This window comes from Lissotriton vulgaris, chromosome 4_1 (assembly GCF_964263255.1).
Source record: "Lissotriton vulgaris chromosome 4_1, aLisVul1.2, whole genome shotgun sequence".
NCBI lineage: Eukaryota > Metazoa > Chordata > Amphibia > Caudata > Salamandridae > Lissotriton > Lissotriton vulgaris.
In genome coordinates this window covers 1,604,690,836-1,604,709,570 of record NC_141691.1, presented here as the reverse complement: position 1 = coordinate 1,604,709,570, position 18,735 = coordinate 1,604,690,836, and the positions used below count along the sequence as shown (strand labels likewise).

General features: G+C 44.7%; 1 protein-coding gene across 3 annotated transcripts in view; it reads left to right on the top strand.

Moving 5' to 3' along the window:
- NCOA2 (nuclear receptor coactivator 2) overlaps positions 1 to 18,735 on the top strand; it is a 768,019-nt gene that overhangs the window by 404,013 nt on the left and 345,271 nt on the right. For all 3 annotated transcript variants that reach the window (XM_086965858.1, XM_086965859.1, XM_086965857.1), the window contains exon 9: positions 14,979 to 15,126. In XM_086965858.1, coding sequence (XP_086821984.1) covers positions 14,979 to 15,126 — 148 coding nt within the window. The remainder of the gene's footprint in view (positions 1 to 14,978; positions 15,127 to 18,735) is intronic.

The window sequence follows — 18,735 nt, the reverse complement described above, 5'->3', positions numbered from 1 at the left end:
GCTCTGATTGGGTAGGGCTCCCCATTCTCAAAATGGTAAGAGCCCTGAGTTGTGCTTTACCTCGCCTCCCCAGCTGAGGGGTGGGGTTGGCAGAGGCTGGCACACCCCCTTTCCTTCCTTTGTTTTTCCCGCCTGTCTTCCCACCAGAATGGGGATCAGAACCGGTGGGGGCCGGTTGCTGAGTACAGCAAGTGGCCTGGAGAAGCTCACAAAGGCGGCATGCCTTTGAAGCTCCCCTGCCCATCCTGGGGAAGGAGACCTAGCACCTAATCCCAGGATGTGCATTGTTGCAAGCCCAGGAGAGCAGATGGCTCTCTACCCAGGGGTCGAGCAACATGTCTGCTGTGTGGCAGCCTAGGCAGTCTCTCAGTCAGGATACTGGTTGTGGTTAGGTTCATGGGGCAACTCTAAGTTGCCCTCTGTTGTTCATTTTACATTAAATTCCACACTGGCTTCAGTGTGGGTTTAATGTGCTGAGAAGTTTGTACCAAATTTCTCAGTCTTTAGTGTAGCCATCATGGTGCTATGCAGTTTGTGATGACGACCTCCCAGCACCATATACTCCAAAAATGTTAGCACTGCACTTACAGTGCCCAGGAATGGACCTGGGTACTGTAGGGGTACAGGGTTCATGCACCTGTACCCACACCACTGGCATAGGGCACCCAGCTAGAGGGGTGACAAAGGTATGCCAGGGCAGTGTTCTGTGGGCATGGCACACAGGGATGTGTGCCATGTCGACTCTTTGTTTTGTTCTGCACCCAGACACTCAACCTGCAAAGGCACTGTGTGTGCTTCAGGGCACAGGGCCTTTAAGGGTGGCACAATAAGTGCTGCAGCTCTTAGGGCCTTCTCAGGTCACAGTGCCCTGTGTACCTAAGGTACCATTTACCAGAAGCTGACATGTGGCCAGAGATGCCAATTGGGTTTCGGCTTTAGTACAGTTTTTAAGGGCCTGGGTGCCTGATTGGCAGGGACCCAGGGCACACCAAGGAAAAGTGCATCAGTCATCAGGAAAAAAGTGGGGGGTTACTGCAACAGAAACCCACTTTCCTACAGGCCTGCAACATATGTTTCTCCCTACGCCATTCATCATGCCTCATTAGTAACTCAACCTGGACCTCACCTTTCTCATGTGTCCACCATTCGAGCCTCTACACAATTGCCCTCTCAGGCTCTTGACTTTGAAAACTGCCTGTTAAGTTGGCCATAACATCGTCTAAGAGAGTCCGAGAATTGCAGGCACTCTCTGCACACCCTCCTTACACACCCTTCAATCCGAACAAGCTGGTTTCAGACATGTGCCTCCTGCCTTCCGAAGGCTGTGACACCATTCCATGTAGAATGAAAGGGGCAGCCCTATAACCCTGGGAATTAAAATAATATAACACTTAAAATTGGTCTCTTTGCAGGAAGTAAAAGCCTCTACTTGCCTGCCAATTTTAGAAAGGCTATCAATTGATTGCTTGGAATAGACAAATTGATCAGTTCTGTTTATTGTACAGAACAATGAGATTTTCCTCAGAATATATTCAAGACATATATAGACACTTTATATCAAAAGGTGCTCCAAATAAAGATGCAGGTACAGTGAATAAGTGAACTAAAATGCATAAGTGCTATAGACCATTCATATATACAAAACTAGGGGATGACCTGAATGTAAAATTCAGTGATACAACTCTGAATCAAAGTATGGTTGAAAGATCCTGAATATAATGAGTCCTCTAGCATATTTGTCTTAAAAGAAACTGAAGCATTCCAGGTGGACGATCAACTGTTCGTGGGCTATATAGGAGCAAAGAAAGGAATGCAGTGCAAAAAAGGAATGCAGTGCAGAAAAAGAATATATTGCGATGGATTGTTCTCTACATTAAGAACTGCTAAGCATTGGCCCAGAAGCAACACCCTGAGGGCTTGAAAGCTCTCTCTACCAGAGCCAAATCTGCGACCTCTGCTTTAGCGTTTGGCATTCCAGTTCTGGACATCTGTCTGGCAGCAACGTGGGCCTCACTGCTCACGTTCACCTAACACTACGGCCTGGACAGTCAGGTAAGCTCTGATGGGCACTACATCCGTTCGGTCCTGCAAGATTTTCTGATCTAATTAGATTTGCAGTCCCACCTCTGAGAGGTATTGCTTGGTAATCTATTCTAGGGTAAAGAATCTGTGGCTAGAAGTCTCTATCGGATGAACAAGTTACTTACCTTCAGGAATGCATTATCTGGTAGAGACTCTATCTAGCCGCAGATTCCTTACCGATCCTCCATGCTTTGCAAACGGATTACTCTGTAAGGAACACCCAAGGCCTTAGTTTGTCACACCAGTGCTCAGTGCTCATCGTCACTCTTCACTCCTGGCGTGAAAAGTCATGAAAGTAACTGATGCCAGCGGACCAAGGTGGTTACTTTTTGGGTATTGCATACGTCACTTCCGGCGCGGCCATCGCAGAACCAAATGAGACCACCTACTGGCGCACCTAAGTACTGTTTGAAAATCTTCCGGATCCAGTCTAACGCCTGGGGATATTACACAGTAAGGAATCTGCAGCTAGATTATCTTTACCAGATAAGGTGTTTCAGAAGATAAGTATCTTGTTCATTAACATCCCTCCCAATAAGCACATTTTTCACAGCAGAAAAGAATATATCTGAAATTCTGGACTTAAAGAAAGTGTTCTTATTCCTTTTTTGTAAATGGTGGTCCCTAAAGTTACCACTAGGCCACTACATATGCTCTCTGTTTGCCAATAAAACCACCAGGATCATGCCTCTGAAACTCTGGACTAATAGTATTGTTATTCCTGCATTGTTTTGTGCCCCTGACACAAAGTGCTGTATAAGGGAAACCACTGTGTTTTCATTGTTAACCAGTACTTCTGGAGAAGGCGTTTCTCCTGTTGTAGGCAAACATCCCTCTCAGAGTTCCTGAGTAGATTGATTACCTTAAGTTTGTTTACTAGAGCAATAGACATTCCTTAATAATAAAACTTACGTTTGGCAATTTAACAGGCCGTGGAATGGATGGCTCTGCACTCTCCTTGTTCTTTGTATGTCTTATCTCTTCTGTCTGAGCTGATGCATAGTGTGTAGAACCCACCTTTGTAACTCTTTAACATACCCCCCCACACACAGTAACATATAATTCTTACCATTAAGAAAGCGTAATGAATCATTTGCATTAACTTACATTTTTTCCAGAAAGGCTTGGTCTTGTGGACTCTTAGGTAATATCAGTCTGTTACGGATGGTCCCTTCTCGCCTCCTGTGGCCTGTCATGAGAGACCTCTCTGAATCCCAACATTAAGCCAGAGCTTGTGGTTACTATGCCCGAGGCCTCCAGCAGCCCACGCTCAGCTGTCACTGATGCCCTTGACTTCACTTAGGGCCTCCTTTCTGGCTTTATATTCTTCTCTAGCCGTAGGTTGTTTTTCTTTGTGTTTGCATTGAACCCGTTGCCAGGTGGCTTGTAGTTTTCTTGTTCTGGTTTTGGGTTTGAGCCGGGCCTCTGAGCCATGGCATACGTGATGTGTAGGATATATTTTGCTTTGTTGGGCATTAAGACCTGTATTTTAAATCCTTCCCAGTTGAAAATAAGCCTAAATGCTTGACCCCACTGCAGGGGGCCCACTTGATTAAAAATAAAGCTCTATATGTTGCCCTCCTGAGTTCTCCTCTGTTCCTGAGGGTGACTGCAGATCGATCTTGAAATAGCTCCAGCTGACACCCTTCAAACATCTTACAGTTTGTTTTTCACAGGTTCATAATTTCCTCTTTTTCTTCATCGAAATGGACTTGCTTTAAGATGTTCGGTTGAGTGTCCCATGTTACTAGCATTGTTTCCTGTGGGTATGGTCATGCTGAATAGGGAATCTTCAGGCTCGTCTTGTATGTAGAGTGTGAGGTTTCTGATGCAAACTTAAATATTGTTGCCCTATATGTTCCATTGGAGACCTCGGATGCTTTTATTAGACTTTCACCTATTTACCAGATCCTATTGTTTGTACAGCAGCTCCTCACATCTTTCCTCCATTTCTAGGAACTGGGCACTAGGGACATGTTCTTCAGAATGATCATTTACCATTTTCTCCAAATCATCTACTCAGATACACAATACACCTACATATTTTTTTGTTTTGTTATTCTTGTAGCTGTGGTTAACATTGGGCCGGATTTGGTCTGATTCTGTTGTGAGCTCCTCTAGCAACTAGTTCAGATACTCCCGAGATGGGGGTTTGGTAACAGTAGCAGTTCTCAACTGCAATGACCCTGCAGTGTTTAAGGTCTCTGCCCCTCCACCCTTTTTCTCTTCACTGCTTTTGCTGTCAGTTTTCCCTTAATCATGGTGTCCTTATACACTTAGCTCCAAAACAGTGCTTTCCTCTTTAAGGTCATGTGTATAATTCTAGACCATCTCCAGTCAACGTTATCCTCATTAATTCGCCAGTCATGCTCATGTAGTAAAGAGCCAGGTGTGGCAATCACTGTGGCCTTATGTGGAGGCCTTGTTTTTCTCTTACTCTCTAGGGCAAGCCAGTCGACCAGAAGTATGCTTTATCTTCCACAGGCGCTGGCCAAGTTGTACTAAGCCATGCCTGAACTCCTATGTTGGGTACCTTGCACTTTGCTCCCTCATGCATTCATGCTAGGGCTGCAGCAAGTCAGACCTTGATGATGACGTGCCTTCCTGGCATATCCCCCATCTCTATACATGACTAGTCTCTGGAGGGTGACCTTTTCCTCTGGCTTGTCCACCCACGCCTTAGGTGCCCTCGTGTTTGCCAGTTCTCATGTTGAAAGGCTACCTGTTAGGATCATAAATCTAGCTACATAATTAATCTAATCAGATATGTATTGCACTATGCCTTGGGTCAGACACAAGAATCTCCTCAAGAGAGTGGTGCCTTAATTTCAGTTTTCATTCTACGTGGCTCTACAGAGCAGTCCCCACTTGACCTCTTCGACCACTGCTTCCTGTTAATACCTCTGAAGCCGCTGCCATCAACTTCCCTAGGAGTACCAATATTCCCCCCCGGTGTAGCACCGCTTCCCCCTTTAGTGAAGTCTTTGCGCTGGGTCCACTGTAGTGCGAAGTTGCTTTGGGTTCCCAGCCCATATGGTGACCATACCATACCAGTACACGGCCAATGCCATGCATGGGTCACCTCTGCGCAGGGATGTCAACAGGTGCTCCTCCTCCAGAGTTGGTCAAGGGAGGATTTTAAAGTGAATATTGCTAGGCCAGGCCTCGCCTCCACAGTTGTTTAAAGCGTTTGTGTTTCTCTGTCTGTGTTTCTCTGTCTGTGTGTCTCTCTATCTCTCGATCTTTCTCTATCATTAGGGCTGCCCAGTAAACCCAAGGCAGTTGAGACAATTAGCATATGACGTGATACAAAATGCTTCCAGATGAATGAATACAATAAGTGCAATATATTTCATTCTCATTACAGGATTAATGACCCCAGCAAAAAAAAATCTTATTGTATGTCCACAAAAATATATATGCTTTATGTATAGCAAGAGGTGGACAGGAAGCCAACAGACACAGCACAAAAAAAAATAACAAAAGTCATAATGGACAATACATAGACGAAATGTGATTTTATTCTGCTACATAGACATAGGTTTCATACTCCAGCTAAACAAATTATTCAGACAGGAGAGGGTTCATTTGTTTGGAAAATGGAAAGAACCAGGAGAAGTATTTCGGTCTCACTCTGTCAAACATGCTCACTACCCTGCTTAGGACATAAGGCTTTGTTAGTTTATATTGGTCCCTAAAAATTTGGATAAATAGAACATCCATTGATTTTAGCAAAAAACTTACAAGTGCCTACTTATTCTCAAGGATATTACTAATGACTAAATTGGCACACAAATTGTTGGTTTAAGTAGGAGTTTCATGATTGCTGAGCAGTATGACCATGAGGTCCGCACTCCGATGATAAACGATCTTCAATAATCTCAAGCCATAGTATTGCATCACCTGGAGTTAGAAAGGTAGGTTGCATAGCTGTCACCTTCTCGAGACAGCTATGTGTACCATATTAATGCTATTGTTATTGTCATAATGAATGAAATATTACATTAATACTATTTAAAGTATTTTGTTTTAGCTGTACTGTTTTATACTTGTTCCCTGACTTCATGGCGGACTGTTTGTTCTGTACCTATGTTATTTTCATTGTAAGGCTAGGACATCCTATTAAACACAACTTGTAATTCTGTAATATCTTATTGTTTTTGTAGCAACAGGTTTCATTGGTCTTCTGTTTTCACAATATTATGTTCACTTTTTATTATTCAGTTCCATAGCAACAGAACATGTAAGCATCCTTGAACATAAAGAAGCAGCATAGCACGTCACATTATTATCATAAATACCATCACGTATTAAAAAGTCACAAGTACATAGTTTCACAGCTTGCATAACTCGGCCCCTTCCAATCACGCTTCACCATAGTCTTCATCCGAGTCTGAGTCCTCATCATCTCGATCCGGTGGTGGATCACAAATATCACCTCTGTATTTATTCCATGCCCCCCAGATTTTACTCCATTTTCTAGGGCATCCCCTCCTAATGAATACCGCCCTCTCAGCTACCATGGCTGCATCCATATCTCTACCACATGCTCCCAGAGAAGGCACCTCCACCCCCCTGTTTTGTTCTTTTTAAGAAAATTTGAGAAAGGAGACACGTTTTCTCTTAGCCTACTTGTACAGTGGATTTCAGCTATCTACGTTTACCCAGCTATGCTGTAGGGTCCAGAGGGAAGTCCGACAGAATCTAACTGTGCTCTTTTCACCTATGAGATCTTCGAGTAAGAACACTTCTCTGAGAAAAGGCTGTTCGAGGCATGTGGGCTGCTGAATTCATATCTGTGCATAGATCCCCGTCTAGTGTTTGCACATTGTTGTCCTCGAAGAGTCTTCGAAGTATCACGAGATAGGTTGCTCCTCTTCTGGACTACAGTGCGCATGGGCATCCTCTCCATCCTCAGATTGTTTTTTTCCGCCATTGGGTTCGGATGTTACTATCTTAGCTCAAGTTAGGAAAACTTTCTACAAAGCCAAAAGACTTTTGACAGCGTCGGTATCGTTTTGTTCGGTACCGGTAACTTTGTTTCGAGAGGACATCAAGGAATCGGACGGTTTCTTTCCGCACTCGACCCGATCTACAATGGAAAGAAGCCCATTCAAGAGGTGTCCACTTTGCAATGCAAAATACCCGCACATCGATGTCCACCCGGTGTGCAACAAGTGCCTGTCCCCGGATAACAACGAAGCCAGCTGTATGGCCTGTGCCCGGTTCAGGTCGAAGAAAACTCTTCTGATTCGACGCGTGGCTCGATTGGAGTCGAAAAGGTCAGCGCCTGTTCCAGAAAACATCTTCGGGACCGAAGACGAAGAGGTCGTTGATCTGGAGGATCAAGAATACCGCTCCGGTCCGCCTTCGGACCATGACTCCGAGTATGACGCCGAAGACAAAGAGGTGCAAGAAGAAGATGAAAACGTTGTCGAAGAGGTAGGAGACGACGCAGAGGCCCTTGGGGCCGTAGAAGATAGCTCAGGCGAGGAGCTAGGCCCAACCGACTATACAGGGGCCGACGATGACGCACTCAATAAGGCTCAGGTCGAGGGATCGCCACTAGGCCTTACCCAAGATCTACAGTCTCGTTCTACAGCCCCGCATAAAGGCCCGGCTTCGAACATTAATAAAGAGCCATTGGTTTCAAAACCGCCATCGGTCGATCCAAAGAAATCGAAACCGAAAGCATCTATGCCAAAGCTGAAACCGAAAGTGCAATAGCTCTGGTCGGCTCCAAGGCCTCCAACCCCTCGGAGCCGAAGAAACAGAAAATGGCCGTCGATGCCGAAAAGCTCAAGAAGGTCATCGAACCGACGTTAGGGCACCGAAGACCAAGATCAAGGCTGTCGAACCAACAAGGCCGACGCCGAAAGGAGTCGACACACACAAAAGACTCGACCCGAAAGACGGGATCGATCCTCGTTCGAGGCCTGCGGGCAAGACGAAGACTGGCTCCAAGGACCCTGTCGAGTCGACGCAGCCGAGTCCATTCATAGCCAAGGAAGTGTCTGAGTCACTCCAACGCATCAAGGTTAAGGCTACTGCATTGGGGCCAAAGAAGGCCCCAACACCAAAGCTGGTCGGGAACGTTCAGACCGCGTCGACACCAATCAAATTCGGTTGCCACTGCCGCTGCGTCCGAGGATGTTCGAACCTAAAAAAGGTATTGCGCCATTAAAAAAGTGTCGACGGACATGGAGGCTACAGAGGAGCCTGAAGAACGGGAGTCGAGGCAATTCATCAACTCGGAAACTGGTAGACTGTCCATATATAAAAGGAAAATAATACCAGAAACTCCCATGGAGTCCTTTAAGATACCCTTGAAGAAGAAGAGGGTTTCTACAACGTCACCAGCTCTTGTGGAACCCCTCCATTCCTATGGACAAGAACCTCCGAATTTTTCACCCACATACTCAGATGCGGATGCGGGGAATGACGAACACGAACATGAAGATGAACCTTATCATGTGGACACTGATCCCGATGATCAAAACCAACCATGGGCAGACCCGGCTGACCCAAGGGATCCGCAGACTGCCCCTGACACTCATGTCTACAGTGTGAAAACATCTCCTACTGAGGACACTACTGCCTTTAATGCCCTTATTGAAAGAGCAGCCAGTAATCATGACGTCGAGCTACATGCTGACCTTGTGGAGAAAGACTTTCTGGTCGACAACTTTTCCACTTCAGAAAGGACAGTCAAGACCCTGCCCATGCTAAAAGGGGTCCTTAAGCATGCTGGTGACATTTTTAAGGACACCACTAGGGCCAGGGTGTTAAACCCAAGGATTGAAAAGAAATATAAACCGGCACCTGTGGACCCTACTTACATAAGGGGACAGTTGCCATTGGACTCATTAGTTGTTGCACGTAAGAGAGCAAACTCCCAGACTACAGGTGATGCTCCTCCTCCTGACAAAGAGTCAAAAGTTCTGGAAACTTCAGGAAAACGGGTGGCTGCGCAGGCGGCTAACATCTGGCGCATTGCCAACACTCAGGCTCTCTTAGCCAGATATGGCAGGTGCCATTATGATACCCTTGAGACACTGTTGCAACACCTACCAGATCAGTACAAGGAGGGTGCAGAACTACTAATCCAAGAAGGGAAGCTTATAACCAATGCTTCCATCAAGTGCGCGCTAGACGCAGCTGACTCTGCAGCTAGGGCCATTAACACTAGCGTTATGTTGAGGAGACATGCCTAGTTGAGAATCTCGGGATTCAAACCAGAAATACAAACTTCTATCCTCAATCAGCCAGTTAACCCGGACTGCTTATTTGGACCTGAGGTTGACACCACCCTTGAAAAAATTAAAAAAGACACAGAGACTGCAAAGTCTATGGGGGCTCTGCAGTCTCAGCAGTTTCGGGGTGGCTCCTTTCGTCGCTCCAATACTAGGGGCCCTTCAAGAGGCCAATTCACGCAACAGACACAGTACAATAAAGGGAGTACACAATCCACCTACAATAAGAACAACCGGGGTGGATATCGTGGAAACAACATCAAGGGCAGAGGCAGAGGAAACAACAGTTCCAGATCCTCTGCCAATAACAAACAGTGACGCCCTGTCACTGCCCCCCGACCATATAACACCTGTCTGGGGGAGACTACAACAGTTCCTGCCAGTCTGGAAATCCATCACCACAGACAGGTGGGTGAGAGACATTGTCCAGTACGGGTATTGTCTGGAATTAACATCCACTCCACCCAACATCCCACCAAGACACCGTCATATGTCTGCAGAGCACTTATACTTATTGCAGCAGGAGGTCGTCAGCATGCTGCAAAAAGGGGCCATAGAGCTCGTGCCTGTAGAAGACCAAGGCTCAGGGGTGTACTCTCTGTACTTTTTAATACCCAAAACCCAAAAAGTACGGGGGTCTCAGACCTATACTGGGCCTCAGGCCTCTAAACAGTTACATTCTGTCAGAGCATTTTCATATGCTCACCTTACAGCAGGTCCTGCCGTTACTCAGTCAGGGAGACTTCCTCGCAACACTGGATCTAAAAGATGCGTATTTCCATATACCCATACACCCATCACACAGACAGTATCTCAGGTTCACTATTCAAAATCAACATTATCAGTTCAAAGTCCTCCCTTTCAGAGTAACGACGGCACCCAGGGTGTTCACAAAGTGCCTGGCGACAGTAAAAGCACACCTAAGGAGACAGCACATACATGTCTACCCTTATCTGGACGACTGGCTTATTCAAGCAAAGACGGCCCAGCAGTGTGCCAGCCACATGTCCCACACCATTCATCTTCTTCACAGTCTGGGATTCTCGCTGAATTATCCGAAGTCACATCTTCAGCCCGCCCACGTGCGACAGTACCTGGGCGCGACAATAAACACTCGGGCAGCCAAAGCTCAGCCAAATTCAGCGAGAATAAACAGCATGCAATTGCTGATACAAAAATTCAGACCTCAACACTCGCTTCCAGCAAAAGTGTTCATGCAGTTGATAGGCATGATGGCCTCCTGCATCTTCATAGTCCCGCACGCGAGACTACATATGCGTCCGCTTCAGGAGTGCTTAGCACGTCAGTGGAATCAGGCTCAAGGACAATTAAAAGACCTAGTGTGGGTGAGCGGTCGGGCATTCAACTCTCTGCATTGGTGGAACCCACAAAACCTGTGCAAGGGCCGACCGTTCCAATAGCCTGTGCCACAGACTATACTGACGGCGGACACGTCTCTCCAGTGATGGGGAGCTCATGTACTCCACTACACAGTGCAGGGACTATGGACAGCACAGCAAACGAAGATGCACATCAACCTTCTGAAACTGATGGCAATCTTCATGGCGATGAAAGCTTTCAAAGTACACTTGTGCAACAAGGTCGTGTTGATCCGGACGGACAACATGACTGCCATGTACTACATACAGAAGCAGGGAGGAACACACTCTCCACGGTTGTCTCATCTGGCTCAGAGCATGTGGAAGTGGGCCATTCAGAGGAAAATCTTCCTCATGGCGGAACACCTCCTGGGCAAATACAACCAGATGGCGGATCTGCTCAGCAGACACAGCCACCAAATGCACGAGTGGGAGATACATCCATCAGTACTCCAGCCGTACTTCCAGCAGTGGGGTCATCCAGAGATAGACCTATTCGCCACAAGGGAAAACGCAAAATGCCAAAGCTTTGCCGCCAGGTTCCCACATCCGCAGTCACAAGGCAATGCGATATGGATGAACTGGTCATGCAGATTTGCGTACGCTTTTCCCCCAGCGCCTCTAATACCGCTGGTGGCACGCAAGCTGAGGCAGCACTCGATGACACTCATCCTGGTTGCTCCAATTTGGGCACGCCAACCATGGTACACCACGTTTCTAGAACTCTCCGTGGTACCGCATCAAAGGCTGCACCTCACACCCAGGCTTTTGACGCAGAGCCATGGCGACATTCAGCATCCAGATCCGCAACAGCTCAACCTGGCGATCTGGCTCCTGAAGTCTTAGAATTTGGCTACCTCAACTTGCCACCAGAATGTATGAATATCATCAAGGAGGCAAGACGGCCCACAACCAGAGCATGCTATGCGGCTAAATGGAAAAGGTTTGTCATATATTGTAACAACAATGACATTAACCCACTGGATGCATCTATTCAAAACATTATCTGTTATTTGTTGCACTTATACAGATGCAATCTGGCATACAGTTCCATTCGTATACGTTTATCCGCAATAGCAGCTTATCTTCAAAACAGGCAGCACCTCTCACTATTCAGAGTGCCTGCCATTAAGGCTTTTCTGGAGGGACTCAAAAGAGTGATCCCTCCTAGACACCCACCTTCACCTGTATGGAACCTAAATGTGGTCCTCACCAGACTGATGGGAACACCTTTTGAACCTCTACACTCTTGTGAGATTCAATTTCTTACCTGGAAAGTTGCTTTCCTAGTAGCCATTACCTCACTAAGAAGATTTAGTGAACTCCAGGCACTAACCATTCAAGAGCCGTTCATACAGGTCCACGCAAATAGAGTTGTACTACGCACCAACCCTACGTTCATGCCTAAGGTGATTTTGCAGTTCAACATAAACCAAACCATAGAACTCCCCGTTTTCTTTCCTAATCCAGAAAATGTCGCAGAGAGATCGATACACACATTAGACGTCAAAAGAGCTCTTATGTACTATATAGACAGAACAAAGGATTTCAGGAAAACAAAACAACTGTTTGTTGCCTTTTCTCCACAGCACAAAGGCACCCCCATTTCCAAGGCAGGAATAGCCAGATGGATAGTTAAGTGTATACAGATTTGCTACGCAAAGGCTAAACGCACACTAACCATTCCTCCAAGAACACACTCCACACGTAAGTTAGGTGCTTCCATGGCTTTCCTGGGGAATATTCCTTTAGAAGAGAAATGTAAGGCAGCCACATGGTCCACTACACATACATTTACAAAACACTACTGTGTAGATGTGCATTCAAGACAGCAGGCAGCTGTAGGACAGGCTGTTCTCAAAACTCTTTTTCAGGCTGCTACAGCTGGCGCGGGCAGCCGCCGCCAATAGGAGGGACTGCTCTGTAATCTATGCACAGACATGAATTCAGCAGCCCACATGCCTCGAACCGAATATGCTACTTACCAGTATGCATCTGTTCTTGGCATGTAGGGCTGCTGACATTCATATCGCCCACCCTCCTCCCCGGCGCGTGTAGCTGCTGTAGCACTCAGAATTACTATGGAGCATGGACATCACTCTCTTTATTACACTCCATCTCTGCCACAATGGCGAAAAACAATCTGAGGATGGAGAGGATGCCCATGCGCACTGTAGTCCATGGGAGGAGCCACCTATCTCGTGATACTTCGAAGACTCTTCCAGGACAACAATGTGCAATCATCCGGACCCAACACTAGGCGGCGATCTATGTACAGATATGAATGTCAGCAGCCCTACATGCCAAGAACAGATGCATACTGGTAAGTAGCATATTCGTTACAGCTTGTTCTTCAAATATGGTCATTACAGAGATGCTTGGGTGTCTTCCTTTTTCTAATCTCAAATCTGTTTTACGGTTTATAACTAATTACATTCAGTTCCTAAGTATGTATTGCCTGGAATGCCTTCCATACCAGTCTGGCTAACACAGTGCTTAGGAACCATATGTATGTAAAGGGAACTGTGGGCCCCATTTACATCATTGTGGACTGTTGAAAGTTGTACTTGAACGGGCACTCCTTGTGACTTGGCATTTCAGAAAGTGGTATTTTTGTAGACTTAGGGCCAAAGCTTAATAGCTGTAGGTTGTGCTTTAGGTGGTGCTGAGCTCATTTATTGTCTGCATCCAAAGACTACAGGCCATAATAAAAGGTGGCTCCCAATGGGCTTTTGGGGAAAGCACCACTGAACGCAATTAGAGATTTAATCCGTGTTCTCAATGTCTTTTACCAGAGACATATCTGTTGACATTTGTCAACTAATGCCTTTTGTGTGCGATCTTAAGCAGGGAGTTTTGGGGGCCAGGGCATACTGATGCACATCTAACTGTGGCTGTTGAATTTTAGCCCTCTGTTACAGATTTTAGATTTAAACCCTAATGTTCCTTCTACAAAATACATGCATAGAATATATTCAGATGTACAGAGCATAACCTACTGTTGTTTATTACCACAGTTGTGTGAGGAAGGATTTTGACTCATGATAGGCAAAGCTTCACGTATCATGATTTCTCTTACCTCCCTCAACAATTATAAATAAACAAAAATAATTATACACTGCTGTTCTACATGTATGTTCATGTCATGTTTGTGTATATCCAGTAGTTACAGAAGACTTTAAAACACTCAAGGGATTTCGAGCCATGCAGTGAGTTAGAAGCACATACCTATGGATTTGTGAATGCATCCAAGTTAATTACTTCTATAAACCGATTCTAGAATGGCATCTGTGAGGCTTTAAACATTGTTATTTGTGCTGTTCTGCGTTATTAACATGCAATCCGAATTTTGCACTGTAGTAACAAATCTCTGAATTTCCATTAGTACGGTACATTTCCTTGCAATAATGTGACATTGACCACATTTATTTTCACTTATTGGTGTTTGTGTGAGTTTGTGGGTATGTGTGTCTATATATATATATATATATATGTGTGTGTGTGTGTGCATTTATGGGTGTGGAATATATGCAGTTGTGCAGAGTGTTATTATATACAACACTATAATACGGGCTAGGACTCATGAGAGGCAAAGCCTTGAGTGAGTCACGATAGCCCCTCCCTTAACAGTGGTATTAAATAGTATATTATATTTCGTTCATCCACTTATATTGTTTATGCCATGGATTTTTTTTTCATGTGTATTTTTGTTAACAAATGTATTTAACCAAAACTGTGATGCAAGGGGTTACATTTGTACAGCAAGGTAAAATCACGCTCAAGAGATACATGGCTATTTGAAGAGTTATTTTCTTATATAAAGGAATTGTTACATGCAATTTATAAGGCAGTAAATGGTTTTTCTCATGTCATTTTTGCTGTACTATGGTAATAAACTTAAATTTGACTTTTTCACTCTACTAATAAATCTATAAATGTGTGTTTATTAGTACAGTTTCTCTGAATAACATGTTATAGGGCCGCATTCATTTTCACTGCCATGACAAGTATCTGAGCAAGATTGTTGGGATTAATGAGCCCAACGCGCTTCTTACATAAGTATGTTGCAGAAAGACCAATGCATATAACATATGTACCTCTCTTGCGTGTGTAGGAATGTGTCTATTCACCATCGGGGTTCTCTTTGGAGTGGGAAGGCAATGTGCTGCATTGTGTCAACCGACAGGAGCTCTCCTGCAGCTTCACATATTGAGTTCCACAGTACCGATTCTCTTCTACTGAAGTTTTTTTTTCTTTCCCACAGTGCTGAGACAAGGACTGGCATTTAGCCCTCTGTATCGATTCTCTTTATCCGATGGCACCATAGTCGCGGCCCAAACGAAAAGCAAGCTTATTCGTTCTCAGACCACTAATGAACCACAGCTTGTGATGTCGTTACATATGCTTCAAAGGTAAAGAAAACAAAAACATTTATTTTACTGATTACCTACAGTCTTCAGAGAAAGCTAATACTGTTGAAGTTGTAAACACAGATACAAACGAAACCTTAAAGGAGCTGTCATAGTTAAACTAGACACTTGGTTGTTGTGGTTACATTAGACTGTCAGCCGACCCTAATGTGCAGCTAGAGGCAAGCGCCAGTCACTTTGGAAGTGTCAGTTTGTGTAGTAAAAATCCACTCCTAACAAAAGTCTATATATTGGCCAAACCCATCTTTTCGGTCTAGACGGAGCCATGATGCACCCCTGTTCTTCTGCGCATTGCCCAAGCCTATTCTATTGTGCTACGATATTTGGCATTGCACATTGCTGGCTGTTTAGACCACCATCTTACATGCACGGAGTTTGTGTTGATGGAAGTTTTTCAGCACCAATCTGTTTGCATGTGTATCCTCTTCGTTATTTTTAAGATTTTATTTTTTTTGTTGAGATTTTATATAAGCATGCCAGTCTTTAGGTCAGAATGGCACAATATATAAAGTTCCAGGATGCAAAAAATGAACCTCTGTTTTATGCTTTAGTGTCATCTCGGGATGGAATACCCAAGGCTCAGTGGGGGTAAATTGACTGATTTTAATTAAGATTAACATGCAGGTGAACTGGGATTACAAGAATGTAACTTTCCATATTCTGAATGCCACACAACCAATTGGATTTTACCTCATTTGTCCTAGCGCTTTCCAAAGCATGATGTTCACCTTTCTCCTTTAAGATTGCATTGTATGCATGTTTGTGTGATAGGCCAATGATGCATTTCTTTTGGGCTTGGCCATCCTCAGCTGGCAGAAGAAGATGCCTTATTTATTGTCCGGTGTATTATATACATATGCAGGGCTTATAAATCTGAGCTCTACCTCATCAAGGGCATTTAGTAGCAGAAACATTTTGTCATGCAAAAATGCACTCCTTGCTACTTCTTAAACAGAATGTCCTGGGTGATGGCAGCTCTTATTTGCTGATTGGTTACAACAATTGTTCAAATAAACAGTTTTTTACACATAATAAGCACACTCCTTCCCCCTGCGTCTAAAATTTCTTTCAGTGACTAAAGTTACTCGCTAGTTAGATTTAATGGCTGATTAAAATGATTTGTTTTGTTAAATGTGGCCTTCCTATAACTGCTGGAATGTTATTAGTGCTTAGTGGAAATAAGCAAGTGATGGTAACATCTAAGAAACTCTTCCAAAGGCCTAGCTGCCTCAGAGTGCCCCATAGAAACATGCTAGTGGCATTTAACACAGTACAAATGGCATCCAGCATCCACATTTCATTGCCTTGAAATCTGGGATGCTGAGCAAGAATGTTACTTGAAGCTGTCAACGCCCTTGTTTTCTATTACATATGTTTGTAGCATGTTTCGTTGTAGATACGCATGCCTTCTATCTTCTGTTGGGTGTGGATTTTTACAAGTTTTTTTTTTTTGGGAAGATATTTTGAGTTACATGATAACTTGTGACTTCTCACATAGCCAACAATGCACTAAGGCAAAGACTTCACCTTTAATTGTATTTTCAACCGTTGCGTTTGGATGTTCCAGTGCCAGCTCTTCGAACAGCGATGTCTTCAAGGATCTGGTTCCATTGACTGAAAAATTCAATACATGTACAGCCGCCAGGTTTTGAACTCTGCTTCGAGCGGCGTAGACAAAACTCTCATGACCCAGGTTGTACTCAACAAGTCTGATTGAGAGGGTGTTATGGAGAGAATGACCTTCTAGTCTCTTCCGTCTGGGAGGTCAGCACCACCATGACGCTGAGTTCTTAATTTGTGCTGGTGGTTTCAGGTGGGGGCCCACCAACACTCTTGTGTGTGGATGAGGACTTAGTTTTATTCATCATACTTTAACCCAGAACAAGTGAGCGAGAGAGAGAGAAAGAGACAGCAAATGGGGAAAGAAGGTTAAAGCAAAACATGGGTAAGCTGTGAAAAAGTGAGAAAGGAGGGTTGAAAAAGAACCTGCAAGAATGAGAAAAGGCAACAATGAGAGTACATTGGTGGATCAAAGAGGCATGAGATGGGATCAACCCTTGACAGCTGATATGTTCTAGAAACCTGGCATTTGGCAGCGGCATAGGTAGTCTTCTGTGAAAAATGTGGGATCATGATTTTTTTTATACACAAGTTAAGGACCTAAGTACTGTTGCTGGGATGGTAAGCCTGGCTTGAGGGTCTTGGACACACATACAAATGACAAACCCTAATTGGGCTAGGCTCATCTGCTCGAAGACACGGTTTCCTACGTCCGTTGTACCATCATTTGTTACTGCTCCTCTTTACCGCAGACTGTAACCCCCTTCATTGCCCGTTTATGCCTGTTTTTTTGTACTACCCTCCATGGTGCAATTGTCCTGGAATCTGCGATTAATCCTGTTTTTTTTTGTTGTCTTTTTTTACCCCTACTTGTTGACAATTGTGTATTTATGTCCTTCCTTCCGTCCTATTGTAAAGCGCTCTGATATCCTTTGGGATCTTGTTCGCGTTATATAAAACTTTACAAATAAATACAAGGCTGTAGGTGTGCCACAGACCCAAACATCCAGGTCTGTCTTCAGTAAACAGCAGATGAGAGGAGTCTCCAAATCATCTTCTCCAACCCAGAGGCAGGGCTGTCACCATCAGAAATCCTTTCAGGACCCCCATGGGCACATATCCTTTGGAAGAGGTGGCAAAGGCACCTCCACTTTCTAACAGTATCTTACCCACCATTCTCCCCAGTCATACAACATCTGTTTTAAGACGTTTGAGGATCTAAAAGGAGTACTCTTGGTGGTAACTAAGAGTACTCCTTTTTTGTGGAAGGTAGATCATCAACCATTGTGGTAAGCCCGGGAGCAGTGCTTCGAATTCCACCTCACCCCATCAAACATACCCCACTTTGCCATTTAATGAGTTGCAATTATCTCTGGTTGTTAAAGGCAGATGTGCTAGCACTTCTCCTCAAAGGTGTCATCGAACTGGTACCCCCCTCACCAGTGAGGCCAAGTAGCTGACTCGCTGGACTTTCTGATCTTCAAAAAAGATGGATATTTTAAGCCCATCTTTGACCTCGGGCTGCTGAATAGCTACATCTTGTCACAGCACCTCCACATGACCACCCTGCAGGACATCATTCCGCTGCTCTGCACCAAGGATCTCATGATGACACTTGTTTTTAAAGATTCATACTTCCACATCCCCATATATCTAGTGCATCAGTGCTACCTATACTTTCTGGTCAGCACACCAATTCAGAGATGTGCACTTAGTGGCCACGACAGCCCCAAAGTATTTACCAAATGCCTAGCGGTTGTAGCTGTACACTGTAAACGCCAAAGAGTCAAATATCTTGTCTCAGCAGATCCAACTCCTTCCTGAGAACAGTCCTAATTGACGCTGCAGGGAAAGCCCACCCAAACCAAGAGAGGGTGATGGCATTCAAAAGGCTGCTGCCTTTATCATATTCCCTGTTCAATTATGGTTCGGACAGTAATGAAATTGTTGGAGACGATTGTTTCATGTATTGTGATAGTGCTGCATGCAAGGCTGCACATGCTTCCACTGCAAGAATGCATATGGAGGGAA